The following is a 15,658-nucleotide window of genomic DNA, read 5'->3' on the forward strand; positions in this document are numbered from 1 at the left end:
CATTATCCTTGGTTTCTTCTTTATCTGCGGATTAAATTAAATTCATTATATATTTTTATTTCAATAAATTAATATTTTTGGTTTACCTTAATTTGCATTATTGATAATGAGATTTGTTTTGTTTACATTTCCAATAATTGTCAAAAAAAAGAATTTGTGTACCAAAAGTAGTCAAATATTATTTTTAGCACAGTTTTCACTAAAACAAGTTGTAAAATTCATTTTTCTTTAAATATTGCATTAATTTTTCAATTTTTGAATTCAACTGATCTCTTTTTTGAACGGCTGAGTTCACCTCACATTGTTTTCCCCCTAAAGCCTAGTACATACTTGTGAACCATCTCGTGAACCCATACAAATTTCTGTTTTTGGTTCACCCGTGAACTTGCTCGTGAAGCAGAGTGGAGAACAAAGTGGAGAGTTTTCGTTCACGGGCAATTCACGTGCAAAATGTACGGGAACTGTTGGTGAAGCTTTGACATTTGTTCACAACGTGTACTCACAAGTGTGTACCAGTGAGCAATGTCAAAAGTTCACTTTCTCCACTGGCGAACGTTCACTTCACGAGGAAGTATGTACTAGGCTTAATTGTGCAAACTCTACCAAAAGCCCATAACAACAACATAGAATCTGGATTTTCCCATAAGAAATGCATGGGAGAACTAACACATGCTTATGCTAACGGGCAAAATTCTCTCAATCTAGTTTGTAGGCCTAAAGAGAGCAAACCCATTAAGTCATGACACTATATAATATATTTCCTCTATCTCTATGCTTAGAAGTTAAGGTTTTCAGCAAAAACACTCTATATAAAGATATAAATCCCCGGTAGACATCTTGGTTTGTCTACAAGCTAAACCGGAAATCAGCCTCATAAACTTTTTCATAGGGTGCGTGTAATTTCTCCTCTAATTTATTAAATTTCCCCAAAAACCTCAGGAAGTGTGTCTATGTATGCGTGAAAACCCGTCAATTTTTCTCGTTGAATTCGTCCACATTACAAATACAACAATGTAAACAAATGGGTTTTGGAGGGTGATACGTACGAAGGATTTATATCTTTACTAGAGTGTTTTTGGTTTTCAGCAGATTCGCATTTTTTTAAGATCAAAGCTAACAGTGGTGTCCATACAATTTTTTTGTTCAGAAAACGAAAGTTCGAATTTTATCAAAACAAACTGATAGATTTTTTTTAATTTTCTCTAAAATTGTATTTTTTTACGTGGCTTCTTGATGTAAGGAAAACATATTTTTGTATTATTCCGGAAAGGTACCGCTCATAGAACCGTTATTTTTTTTTTTTTTAAATTTTCGCAGCAACTTATGAAACGGTTTTTGGAAGGAGCTCTTATATAACTTTAACAATATTTGATTATCAAAAGTGCAATTTCTGTTTGTTTGGATATTTAAAAATATATTGAATTTTTTTTTAAATTCTATATCTTAAAAACGGGTTTTAAGAAATTCAAATGTAGAGCGTATATCACTAAACAACTGCATACCAAACATATTATTTAAAAATCAAGGGTTTTTTGATTTATAAAATGGCATTTAGATTTTTGAAGACAATCTTATTTTTTTTTGAAAACAAACTTATTCTTTTTTTGAAAAAAATTCAATTAAATGGCATTTATACCTTTGAAGACAAACTTATTTTACAGGTATATTTTTTAAACAGACTCTTTGCATACAGGAGCAAGTTCATGCAACCCAGTCGTGCATTTTATTTTGCTTTGCTTTTCCCGTGTTTTGTTGGAAAATCTATCAATAGTATAGTAAGATTTTACACGAATAACAAAAACAATATCCGCAGTATGAATACTACCGATAAAAGTTAAAGTAGAATCTTACTAAGGATGGGTTTTTGACATTTATACGAGTTACGAGTAGATCTTGATTTCGTTCTCAAATGTTGGTACGATTGATATTGCATTTGTATCTCATCGAGATACAAATGCGTTCGTTGAGTATTTGTGCATTTAGAATCATGAGTTTTCCATTTACTGTTGATACGATTTAGTTGTACTAACTGGGCTTATGTTGCAAGAGAAAACAATAGAAAAGATAATTAAGTTTTGCTACGTTTCCAGCAAAGGTTTATCTCAGATTAGATTAAATAAATCTTTTTGGTGTTTCCACCACACAAGAAGATTTAAAAATGATTGACAGCACTTTCTGAAATCCAAACGGTGTTTTGAAGTTTCTTATGAAGTTCAAGTGAGTTATATTGATTCGTGTTAAACAATGAATAACTGAATAGTTTAGCACCATGTACCTCATGTAGCGATTTATATCTTTCTAATAAGGATGTTGCCACCTGGGACGCTGTAAGGGAACAATACGCTATTGACACACAAAACCTTGCAAGAGCGTATCCAAAAATCTGCGAAGTAGAAGAAGACATTTTCAAAAAATGTCTGTTAGCTTGTCTTCTCAAGTATTTTCGAACAGTGTTAGTGAAAGTTAAAAATTAATACACTGTTTGACGTTTTAAATGGACACCCACCTCTAGTGAGAAAAACTCAAAAGTAAAGATTTATTTTCTTTAGGTTACTTACTTACTTACTTAAGGTGGCGCTACAGTTCGGGGCGGACCTGGGCCTCAATCAACATGCGTCTCCAGCCAGCTCGGCTCCTAGCTAGCTGTCTCCAGTTTCGCACGCCAAGTTGGTTGAGGTCCTCTCCCACCTGAGTGCACGCCGTCTCTCGGGATTGGATTTGAAGACCTTCCGGGCTGGAGCGTTGATGCCCATTCGCTCTACATGACCTAGCCATCTAAGCCGTTGGACTTTAATTCTGCTAACTAGGTCAGTGTCGCTGTACAACCCGTACAGTTCGTCGTTATATCTTCTCTTCCATTCTCCATTTATGCGTACGGGACCGAAAATCACCCGAAGAATTTTTCTCTCGAAGCATCCTAGGCTAACTCGATAAAAAAAACTGTCCATTGTTTAAAGGGGATGGTTTCAATCACAGCATCTTCTCTTTCTTTGGCTAGTGATTTATTTGAAGAGTATTTAGATTTGTATGTTAAAATTAAAACAAACTGAACCAGGATCTCTTAGAAAATTTAGTCCCATGTTCGTGACCGCAACGTGAACAAAAGAAATTATAATGTATGTGAGTTTTAATTAATTATTGCCAAGATTATTTCACTCAATCTACTTTTTGCTTCCAAATTCCCTAACTTTGAACAAAACATAGGTGAAATTCTCGATGTTGATTCGTCTACGATCGTAAATAATACTATCGAAGAGACGATTTTAGGAGCCAATACAGCCGCATAGTTTAATCTACACTTTGTCAAGATGATTTGTCTTGATTCAGATGAGCCGCCATCTAGATCAACAACTGTCAAGAACACATCCATTCGTTGCAGGATACTGTTGTTATAAACTATTGAAATTAATAAAAGAACCATACCAGAATTGCACAAACATTACTTAAAACAGATAAAATCAAAATCAAATGGGGTGGCGCAACAGTCCGTTGTGAACCAGGGCCTAGTGACTTACAACTCTCAACCATTCCTGTGTGCGAGTACTGTTGTCAGGAATGGAAGGGACCTACAATTTAAGGCCGAATCCGAACGGCTAGTTTGAGAAAGCACTTTTTCATGACAAGAATTACTCTTGAAGGATTTGTCAATTCCTCGCAAGAGGCAGTACCCGCGAAAATTAATTTTTTTTTTTTTAAATTAAGGTGGCACAGGCAGGGATTGAACCCAAGACCCCTTGCATGACAGTCCAACGCACTAACCATCATGCCACGGGTACTATAAAACAGATAAAATACTAACAGAAAATTCAGGAATCAGGCTTCCCATGAGTCTTTTGAAATTTGCAAGCTTCAAAATAAATGTTTTCGAAAACATATACACAAAATGCATTGAATAAATATTTATTATTCGATCACCCGAATAAGCATCAATGGCTAATAGGCAGATTAAGGACCGTTTCGAAACCTACCACGTGCTGTTGTCATGCGCAAAAACACTGTAGTAAAGATATAAATCCTCGGTAGCCATATTGGTTTGCCTACAAGCTTAACCGGAAATCGGTCTCATTAACTTATTTAAGGAGGCGTGTGATTTCTCCTCTAATTTTATTAAATTTCCCCTAAAAACTTAGTAAGTCATTCTATGTATGCGTGAAAACACATCAATTTTTCTCGTTGAATTCGTCCACATTACAAATACAACAATGTAAGCAAATGGGTTTTGGAGGGTGATACGAACGAAGGGTTTATATCTTATTATAGAGTGCTTATTTTGAAAAACAAAGTTCTTACCATCTACTAGTATTCCAACATTATAAGAGCTTGTTCAGAAAATAATATTTAATTAATTCTTATATGGTGGCCAGTAGCTGGCAGTAAATATTAATGGGGCCCTTAGATCATCAGATATTTTAATTGTTTCTAGAACGGTAGCTTTTATGACAAAACAAAAAACATTAATCTTATTATTCAAAGACATTCTATATAAAGACCGGAAACCAATCCGTCATTCTGGTTACCTACTAGCTGAAGCGTCCACCACTATGCTAATATCAATTCCCTACTGCTTAAATCAACTCACCATTGCTAAAGTCAATTTACTACGAATGGATGAAAAAGTACTAAGAATGAATTGTATAGTGCTTACATTACATGAACAATTTTGTTTCACCATTTTGTTTTTAAGGAATAATGTATTAAATATAATGCAGAATAAAGGAATTATAAATAAAATCGGGTGGGCTGAAAAGTGTGTTTTATTTTGTGGTATTGTTTCTTATATATTTTTTGTAGATAATAAACTTGAAATGAAACTGATTTAATGCTAATAAGAATTCGATAGAAAAACATTAAATCAATAACACAAACAAATGAGTCACTAAAATATCATGTTTTTAAGTTGTTTCAAAATGTATAATTACATAATTTTAACTTATAAAAATAAATAATTTGCTCTTATTCCTTATAATTTGTTTTAATTTATATGTTAAAAGAAGAATTAATTAATATTGGCGAAGTATTTCGGACACAGATATACCTACCATACGTTTTCAAAAAATGCATTTTTTAGCGTGAAATAACCTCATAAGTAAACTAGGTACTTTCTGAATTAAAAATGCTTTTTGGCATTAAGAATCAAGAGATGGTTTTTTTAAAATTAAACATTAGCTTTTGCAATTGTTTGCTAATTTTTTGTATGTCAATACCTAGAGATCTTTCTGATTGAAAGTGGCAAGAAATTGTTAATTTGTAACATCTCTACATTTAAAAGTGTTTACTTAGTATAATACACTTTCCAATTCAATAAAAATTTATAATTTTCTGAACAAGACATTTGTTGTATTATGTAGAGAAAACTTGAAAAATGTTATCAAAAATTGTTGGATTAATATAAAAAGGAGTTAATTAGTTTTGAAATCCATAAGGAACATACATGTGTATGTATGTACAAATATCAATTTTAGATAAATGTCTAAAAGTCAGCTAAGTCGTTTTGGAGTTAATGAAGAATATATGTATGTATATATGTACAAACATAGATTTTAGATAGATGTCTACAAAATAATACCTATACTTACTTGTAGGTATATGTAGTTAATAGTTTTTTCCAAATATTGTATAGATGTTTTCATGCATGTTTTTGTTGGGATCATTATACATAATTTAATGTTTTGATAAAAATAACTCAAACTAAAAGGGTCGACTTTTCATTACTGCAGCACGAATTTTCTTCTGATTTCTTTTTACAGTTAGGTAGGGGTCTCAATAGAACATGTTTTAAACATTAAGGCGAGGACTTTTCTTTTTCGGACTTAACCCTTCTTCTTTTTGCTTTTTTTTTATTTTATAGTAAGGCGCTTGGGATCACCATAGGATTTAGGGTAGGTGCGAGTTTGGGTATGTGCAAAGTACCTACTCTATGCATTTGAGCACTAAAATCAAAGAAATCCCCACAAAAAAAATGTACCAAAAAACAAATAAGAAATGCCAAAATCAAACAATGTGAAAAAGTGAACTTTGAAAATTAATTTAAAATAGAAATAAATGTTTCTTATAGTTATTATTTATTTGCACATACATATCTATCAAAAAAGAAAAAACGAGTTGAAATTCGTGCTGTGGCAATGGAAAGTTGAGCCCTTTAAGTAGTTTGCAGCATAAAAACAGAGAAAAATTGTTAAAGCAGTGAATATTGTGTTTGCAAGTAATTAAAATTGGGTTTTCAACCTTATCAAATTTAATATACATTTAAAACTTTTTATTCTTGTTAAAATTAAAAGGGTGTACAAATCTTCCAGTTTAATTCTACTTGCGGTTCTATTGATTGATCGCATTATTTTTGAACGCAATTGTCATAATAGAGCAATTTGATTGGTCTGAACGCTGCATCCGCAGCTTGTAGGATAGATGATATATGTCAGCCAATCCCATTAACACACGAGGTGAAACATAATTCCAACAGGTTTGATATTTGGAAGTTAAATTTAATAAATAATTATTTTGTTTCAATACTTCTGTATGATTATAACTAAACCCCCTTTATATGAAGATATAAATATTTTGCACGTGTCAGCCTTCAAAAACCATTACTTAAAATTGTTGAACATGAAATGTTGATGAAAAGATGTTAGTTCCATGAACAATTTATGGCTTGTTTTCTCGCATATATAGAATTAACTAATCAGTTTTTCGAGCACACTTCACGCACACAAACACACTCCAAAATCAGCTGTTTGCTTTGGCTTGTAGGCAAGGTTGCAGCTTGTATTGCTTTTAGATGCAAAATATCATTGGGCTTAATATGTGAAAAATTAATATTTTAAACATTTTTTAACTAAACGTTTTTTTAAGGACAAAAATTACTGAAACTATTTTATGATACATCTTTTCGCCATTTTCTTCCTATAATATCAGTGACGTGTGCACCAATTTTCATATCCGAACTACTACAAGGCGAAACATGTCCACCGAAGTCTAAAGATGTTATAAGTGTATGGAGGATTGAGGTATGACGATGTTTGCATTTCACATAAACAAATAAATAATATTTTCAAAACATTACACAACGTCTCAAGTTTCGCATTCGCATATTTTGCTCCAAAATGTATAGCCTCATCTCGGATGCCTTTTGCAAAAGCATACAGAGACATATCTCAACTCGTGGCCAGCACCACTTTCAGTCTTAATGTAATTCGATCGCCAATATTTGATATGATTAACAAATTATAATTGATGAATTCAAGCAACAGTATCACTTTTAGCACTAGTATTTGAAAGATGACGAATCCATGTTCTTAAAGCGAATTAAGAGTAAGTAAGGCAGGCTCAGCGCATGCACTTTGCGCGGACGTGGTTACCATTTGAATAAAAAGTATGAAATAAAAATGACCATAGAAATGTTTGTAAACACAAAACAATTTTAATATGCATGCATATTTTTCTTTTTATTAGATGACATTTATTTTTTTATTTATTATGAACAAACATATCCAATTAAAAAACAAATTAAAATTAATTACGAGTAAATGAGATTGACACAATGGAAATTAAAGTAGCGAAACATAAAAATAAAGCGTATTAACATGAGATCACAGCTAAAAATATAAGTAAATTACATTACGTTGGCAGATAAACGAAAAAAGTGGCTACTCCTATTCCGTCCGCCTGCCTGATACAATACAATTTTTTTCGGTCAAAAATGAAAAAAAAAATTCGGTCAAAAATGAAAAATTGAAGTTTTCTCAAAAACGAAAATAGAATAAAAATTTGTTTGTATTGCTTTAGAAGAGTACCCTCCATAGATCCGTTATTTTATTTTTAAAGTTTTCTGAAGAACTAATAAACCGTTTGCAGTAAATTTTTTTCTGCAAAGGCTCTTTTACTGCTTCATAATATTTGATGAACTTAAATGTAACGAAAATTATATGCACAAAATATAATAATTATTTCTAACAAACTACATACTGCAAACATTTTAAGACTATAATTGAAACATTTTATATTTATAAAACTAATTTAAAAAAATGTAATAAATCAAGATTTTTTGATTGATTAGTCAATGGCATTTAAATTGTTAAAGAAACAAACTTATTTTATTGATACATTTTTTATTTAACTTTGTAAAAACAGAGTCTTGGATACAGGAGCAAGTTCGTGCGATCCAATCCTGCACTACAACTAAATCAAATCTAAGTAGCAGTAGTTTTAAATGTTCTAAATAAAGATTTAAATCGTTCGTTTTTATATCAATTTTATTAAGAGTAGAAAAATTTGAACTTCCTCGGCTTTGCTTTCAATAAAAACATCTGTGATGGCTATAGCTAATTCTCTCTGTTCCTCTAGTCAAAATTAGACCAGGAGTCCTAATAAAGTTATTATTTGAAAAATTCCTTAAAATGATCCTTGTCATTGTTTCTATTTTGCAATGTAATGATTGTCTTAAATGTTCCTTATTATTTTAATGTTACATAAGCTACCATTGATAGCTGTACAAAAATATTCTCAAATAAACTGTCAACATTTTTGCACAGACATTTTTTACTTAAAGAGTTTATTATTTTTAAAACGTTAGGTACAAACCGGGAATATACTTTCGTCTCAGGATTACACATTGTCGAAAATTTTATTCCGCTGATCTCTAATAGCAAGAAATAAAACATACATAATTGAAATGGATCCGACTGTTCCATAACCCTATTGATGATGTTTTCTAAAGCAAGCCATCTTGTCAATAAAATACAAAATATTTTTTTCGGTGGGACTGATTAAAGCTGAATTTTATTTCTGTTTCGGAAAAAAATGTCCAAATTTAATGGAAAATGAAAAAATAATGACTACGTGGCAATTGTGTACACGGAGTGCTACTTAAAAAGCCATAGCCAATATACTGATAAGCCAATTAGAACCGTATGCATCCCTTAAGCGTTTACAAACATCTACGTATATATACATATCTAGTGAAAATGAAAAAACCTGGCAATAGAATAGACACAGGCTTGCCAGATTTATCAAATATTTCACTGTACTTTTTTACGTAAAATAAAATGGTAGGTTCGAAAACAATAAATCAGATAATTGTAGGTATACTGAAAGCAAAAACAGTCAATTTTATTTAAAGATTCATAAAGGCAGAAAAAACGAATATTAATGAAAATTAAAAAAGCTTTACCTATTAAGTAATTCAAAAATGTTTCTTCCTTTAGGTATTTCGCGTATATATGTATATTAGAAACAGATTTGAAGGCTTCAAGCATACTTTGGATAGGCTGAAAGTTATTGCGATATAATTGAAAATTATGATTGAATTCCATTATACTTGAAAATTCCAACTCTTCAAGAGGTTCGCGATGAGAAAGAAATTTTATTATTAAATTAGACGAAAATTGAGCGATCGGAAACATATATTTCCACTGCAATTTCTGACAATTATAACGAAAATTAGGTGGCGCAACAATCCATGAAGAACCAGGGAATAGAGACTTACAACTCTCAACCATTCCTGTGTGCGAGTAATGTTGTCAGAGATGGAAAGGGAGGTGGCACAGGCAGGGATTGATCCCAAGATCCCTTGCTTGACAGTCCAACGCACTAACCATCATGCTACGGTTACTACAAATATAACGTTTAGTGTTTTTTTCGCGAAGTATGGCAACTCTAGTGGACACTACTTTACTTAGAAACATAATACATACAAGTAAATACATACATATATGTACATTTTTATTTATGCATGTATTTTTGAACAATCTTAAGAAATAGGTATAGAACTAGAACATCAATTTTGTTTCAGTTTTCTGACAAATGAGCTCGAAATCGGTTGTAAGACTAAAACGAAGAATTTAAAATTTTGTTGGAAAAAATCGCTTATATCAACTTCCAAAAATGAAACAGTTTATTATAGTCGTATTTGTATCAGTTATTGTATCAATTAGCGGCTTGCAGTTTAAAGATTGTGGTAATTTACCATTAAAAACTATTTTTGTATTTCATTACTATCCTAATAATCCGTATGTGTATTTACAATTTGTTAAAGCGTTGGTGTTGCTTTAATTAAATTAATATTTCCGCTTGGCAGTTAATTGAAACTATTTATTTGTTGTCAAATCCAATTATTTTTCAAACATTTATATTTATATGCATACCTTCTTTAAAGTGTAACTTCTTTAATAAAGCTGAGGTATTGGGTTTCGACTTAATGTTTAAATTATTCGAAAGTCAGAATATCTTTTTATTCGGATGTGCTGAGACAAATTTAATTTAATTGATTATATTTAAGTTTCGTAGTGTTTCAAATGATTGCATTGAGATTAAGAAGAGAAGTATTGGTAAATTCGTAGCTTACTTTTTTTCCTTTGTTCTTTTTGTGTGCTTGAATTAAACAAATCAATCAAATATTTACGAAAACATAAATGCAAATTAAAAATGTTAGGCGGGTTCAAATAGGATCTAAAAGCCGGAATACAAATTAAAATCTATGGACTATAATCTAAGTAATAGAATGCTTATTTAAAAATTTAGAATTTAATTTAATTAGATGATAAGAGAGTACTTTAAAATAGATAGTTTTTTAAGCATAAGTTATTGTATACCAGACCTGTGCATTTGCATATAGGTGCATTTGCTACACGAGTAATTTCTCGTCTTACTGAATCAATGTACTAATTTCTTCTTATCTTAGTACCTATTTAAACCACGCATATACTTTGAAGATAAAGTTAACTAAAGTGATTTGATTTAAAATATTTCAAGTGCATTAATTTAAATTGTTTATAGACTCGAGGCCATTTTAATATCACCAAAATAAGTGTTTTTGGTAGACCAGTTTTTTAAACTATCCTTGATGTAACTCGGGCAGCTCTATTAGTCAGCCACTTACTCTTTAAAGATAATAAAGAACATGTTGGTACATGGATATTATAAGAAAATATTTTGTTTCAAAGCCTTAACTGTTCTTTAATGGCTTGAAAATAATAAAGACATTGCAGCTAATGGTATCCGAGTGAAAAAAACCTCGCTGGTGTCAAGTTTTTGGTAGAGTGAAACACGTACATTTGCCTTAGAAAAAAATACTGTTGTAAATAATAAAATAATGACAGGAAGTAACTTTTATAAGTACATATTATTACATTAATTATTATCCTTTTTTAATCATGATTGTTTGTCCCCAAAATAATAATAATAAATGATAAATAGAGGGGCGGACTTTAGAAGACATGTTTTTTTAGTTTTTTTGTAGTTAGCCCTCCTATAGACCAACTGCTGAAAAATTGCCTTATTTCAGTCATCTTCTACACCGAAAAATTGCTTCATTAAAAATGTAGGAGACAATTATTTTTTCTTGAATGTTTTTGTTTCGCGGTAATAATAAAAATCATTCCATGCAATACCAAAAGAACCAAACCAAAAAATAACACAATGGGCGCAATGCGCATTTATAAAGCTAGTGACGTACTCTTAATTCAACCAGATTTGTGAATTAAGATCGGGAACTGTCACATTACTGACAAATATATATACAAAATAAGAAACATTTCTTAATTGATAACTTAAAATAATCTTTTTTGTTTTTAAATTCAATAAAATGAAATATAAGCCATAATTTGAGGGATTTATATTTGTATTGAAATACTGAAAGATGCTCTATATAAGGACCGGAAACCAATCTGTCATTCTGGTTTGCCTACAAGCTAAAAGAATGATAATATCAATTCACCATGAATTACCTAACCTAAAATGGACAATTTTATTGCAACATTGGTTTTTAAGAAGAAATGTATTGAATCTAATGCAGAATATAGGAATAATAAATTGAATCGAGTGGGCTGAAAAGTGTGTTGTATTTTGTGATATTATTTCTTATATGATTTTTGTGGTAATAAACTTGAAAAGAAAAGTGATGTAATGGTAACAAGAAAAATGTGTCACTAAAATATCATGTCTTAAGTTGTTTCAAAATGTATATAATGTTAATTTATAAAAATTAATAATTTGCCTTTCTTGTTTCTTATAATTTGTCTAAATTTATATGTTAAAAGAAGAATTAAGTAATATTGGGGAAGTATTTCGGACATAATTATAGCTACCATACGTTTTCAACAAAAAACATTTTAAGAGTAAAATAACCTTACAATTAAACTTACTTCTGAAACAAAAATGCTTGTTAGGACTTAGAAACTAGAGATGGCATTTTAAAATTCAATACAATTTGTACCACCAAACCAAAAGTACATACTTTATTAGGTGAAATCTTTGGATATAAAACCTATAATACTATTTCCTTGATTAAGAGGCGGCATCCAGTGGCCTAATGGTGTTTCTGATTGAAAGTGGCAAAATGTAAAACTTTGTTTTTTAATTTATACAAATAATAAATATTTAATAAAATAATGTAATATAAAGAGTTCTGGTCCATTTAAGATTATATGTTCCAAAAATTATCTTTTTTGAATGTTCTAATAACATTTTTTTTAAATTTAAAAACGATGACTATTTCATAAAAGTATTTAGATGATTATAAACAAACAAGTTTTAACAATTTCACTATAATTTAAGTTTTTTAAACTAAAAAAACATATAAAAGTGTGACATTGGCTTGATTAAGAAAACATCTCACATGACATCAAATCTAAAATCCTCACCACAACAACTTGTTTAAAAAAACAACATCTGTCAAAACAAGTTAATACAGCGCATCGAATTGTCGTTATTCATGGACCTAAGTAAAAATTACAAATACAACAATGAAAACAAATGGGTATTGGAGGATGAAACGTACGAAAGATTCCGTTTTTTATATGGAGTGTTTTTGTGTAAGTTTCATTACTTCTGGCTGTGCACAAAAACACTTGTAAAGATATAAGTTCTCGGTAGCCATATTGGTTTGCCTACAAGCTAAACCGGAAATCGGACTCATAAACTCATTTAAGTATGCGTATAATTTCTCCTTTAATTTATGAAATTTCCCCTAAAAACTTAGAAGTTGATTCTATAAAACAAAATTATAGAAAAATTGAAAACACGTAAGTTTTTCTCGTTGAACTCGTCTATATTACAAATACAACAATTTAAACAAATGGCTTTACATGAGGGTGATACGTTCAAAGAATTTATTTCTTCGTATAGAGTGTTTTTAGTTGAAATTCACATCTATTCGTCGAAAGTCGAAGCACAGCAGTTTAAAGAAATGAGTTTTGGAGGATGATACGTACGAGGGATTTTTATCTTCTTACAGAGGGGATCGAAATACTATAGGCTCTAAGGGACTTACACATGAGAGCGACTGGAATGAACGAACAAACGTGATTTTTTACATTTCAAAAAGTCATTTAAATTATAATAAACCAATTGACACTTATTTTAGGATAGTAAAATTTGAATTTTGTTCTCTAAAACAAGACAATTTTTTTAAAATAATTTAGTAGTAACGAATTACAGTGTGGTTGCGAACAGCCACAGTTCGCAGTTTGTAGCTCATGTGCAGGATGCTTTATATAAGAGGTATAGATTTATGTAAAATTAATGTAGTTTGTATGGTGATTTCACAGTTTACACTACTCGCAAGCAAAACAGGCATCATGAAACATTTTATCTGGTCTTAATAGTAACCTGAAGCCCAGGAACTGGGGCTTGTGGGTTGTTCAGTCAGTGATAAACAACTTCTCAATTTAATCTTGTTTTGAACTGTATTTTTAGAAAAAACACTAACTTTATTTATACAAATTTCAAACAGCAATACAAGATCGTAGATCTTAAAAAAAAATGTCTTATCCTATATTTGTATTATAATTTTTTCTTGCAGGTTCTAAAATAGGAAAGTTTACTAAAGTTGTTATATCTGGCTGTGACACAACAAAAAACGACTGCATACTCAAACGGAACACTTCTGCTTCAATTTCAATTGAATTGATGTTATGTAAGAAAATAACATTTATTAACGTTTGTATCTCCATCTTATGTTTATATCTTGAATTTTAATTAAAAATAGGGGGCAAGATATAAATACTCGTATTTGCTATGATTATGGCATTTTGAAAAATCAGGTTTCACTTATGTAAAATTATATGATAATTTCATGCACCTTATATTTAATATTAACTAAAACATTTGTTGGATTCTGTTAATCTAAGCCAAAAAATAAAATTTTCAGCTGAAGATGTTCAAACAGTCACAACAGTGGTCCATGGAAAAATAATGGGTGTTGAAATGCCATTTCATTTAGAAAACCCAGATGCTTGTGTTAATAGTGGGTTAGCGTGCCCCCTGATAAAGGATAATAGCTACAGCTACAGAGCAACTTTACCTGTGCTAAAGGCCTATCCAAAAGTATTTTAATTTTTTATAAATCAAACGTTTTAAATTCAAGTCTAAATAAAATAAATTATTTTCTAAGGTAACCGTTGAAGTAAAATGGGAATTGAAAGACCAGAATAACGAAGATATCATATGTGTCCTTATTCCTGCCAAAATTCAATAAAAGTTGAAATAACTCGTGGGATGCTGATTGTTGAACGAGATATAATATTAATTTTAAATGTTAAGAAATTTTCATTGTACTGTTAATTTGCATGTCATTTGATGATTTTGAAGCAACATACGAATTATATTCACAGATTTAACTGACCAAAAAACAAATGGTTTTAATAAATACTTTGACCCAAACGCAGGTACACTATATATAACCAATTTAAGGTTTGAATCAGTCGATTTAAACACTTTAATTAATTTAGCAAATCTTTCATTTACACGTAAATATTATTATTGAATTGGAAAATGATTTGCTCAATATATATACATACATTCCGATTAAAAGAGATTTTCATTATTACAGCGTTCTCGGTCTCAAAACGTATAAAAAGAGAAAGAGCCCTTCAAATGCTAACGTTCGTTTTATTTGTTATTTAACTTTAAGTTAGTATTAGTATTGTATATATGTATAAATGTATATTAAATTTGACGTTTCCAATCGTAGCAAAAGTAAATGTAAAACATTTTCATGAGCAAGAGTAGTCCAACTATATGTATATTAAAATCAGCCACGAGGCATTCCATTTTACTAGTTTAAAAGCAGGCAATTAGAGATAGCTGCAGACAACATAAGATATAAATAAGCAAATACCTTTTGTTAACGATTTATAAGTTTTAATAAAGCATGCAATTCATTTCCGTTTTGAGCATATAAATTAGCATATGCAAAACCCAATATCATGAAAATGATATTAAAGCTACTAATGGTATTCACTGGATGCTCATAAGTCGAATGGTCGTTTGAGCAATGTTCGATGTCCACTTCTATTTGTAATTATTCAATGCTAATACCTTAATATGGAAAAGAAAGTGACTTCAAGTGGACGATAGGTATACCCACGCTTGCCAACCTTTAATGAATTCGTCACATTTTGTTTAAAATATTTTCCATATTATGCAGATGACATTTATTTTTTAATAATGTACACATACAAACTCAAAAAATCTCTAACATATTTAATTAAATTAGATTAACACAATTATAGTCTTTTAAGATGAGATCAAAGTTTCTGTTGAAGTTATGTATTTGTAGATAATGAGTGATTTGCGAAGGCCCAGACAAAAAGACACAGGACACAATTTATTTTAACAAAGTCTTTATTTAATATTTAGGTTACATATATAGTCTCTGTACTTT

The 15,658-nt window shown here is 30.4% G+C and overlaps 1 protein-coding gene across 1 annotated transcript; it reads left to right on the forward strand.

Moving 5' to 3' along the window:
- Window positions 1-9,782: 9,782 nt before the first annotated feature.
- Window positions 9,783-14,628, forward strand: LOC129948040 (NPC intracellular cholesterol transporter 2 homolog a). Its single transcript, XM_056058851.1, has 4 exons — window positions 9,783-9,952; window positions 13,796-13,909; window positions 14,144-14,319; window positions 14,387-14,628. The coding sequence occupies exons 1-4, from the start codon at window positions 9,880-9,882 to the stop codon at window positions 14,468-14,470; spliced, it is 447 nt and encodes a 148-aa protein (XP_055914826.1). The 5' UTR covers window positions 9,783-9,879; the 3' UTR covers window positions 14,471-14,628.
- The last annotated feature ends 1,030 nt before the right edge of the window (window positions 14,629-15,658 follow it).

This window comes from Eupeodes corollae, chromosome 2 (genome assembly GCF_945859685.1).
Source record: "Eupeodes corollae chromosome 2, idEupCoro1.1, whole genome shotgun sequence".
NCBI lineage: Eukaryota > Metazoa > Arthropoda > Insecta > Diptera > Syrphidae > Eupeodes > Eupeodes corollae.

What these genes read in the sequence shown, in the direction of transcription:
- LOC129948040 (XM_056058851.1), top strand. Translation starts at nt 9,880, where the DNA reads ATGAAACAGTTTATTATAGTCGTATTTGTATCAGTTATTGTATCAATT. An exon ending in CTTGCAGTTTAAAGATTGTG is followed by an intron (nt 9,953 to 13,795) that starts GTAATTTACCAT and finishes TTTTTCTTGCAG; the next exon opens with GTTCTAAAATAGGAAAGTTT. An exon ending in TTCAATTGAATTGATGTTAT is followed by an intron (nt 13,910 to 14,143) that starts GTAAGAAAATAA and finishes TAAAATTTTCAG; the next exon opens with CTGAAGATGTTCAAACAGTC.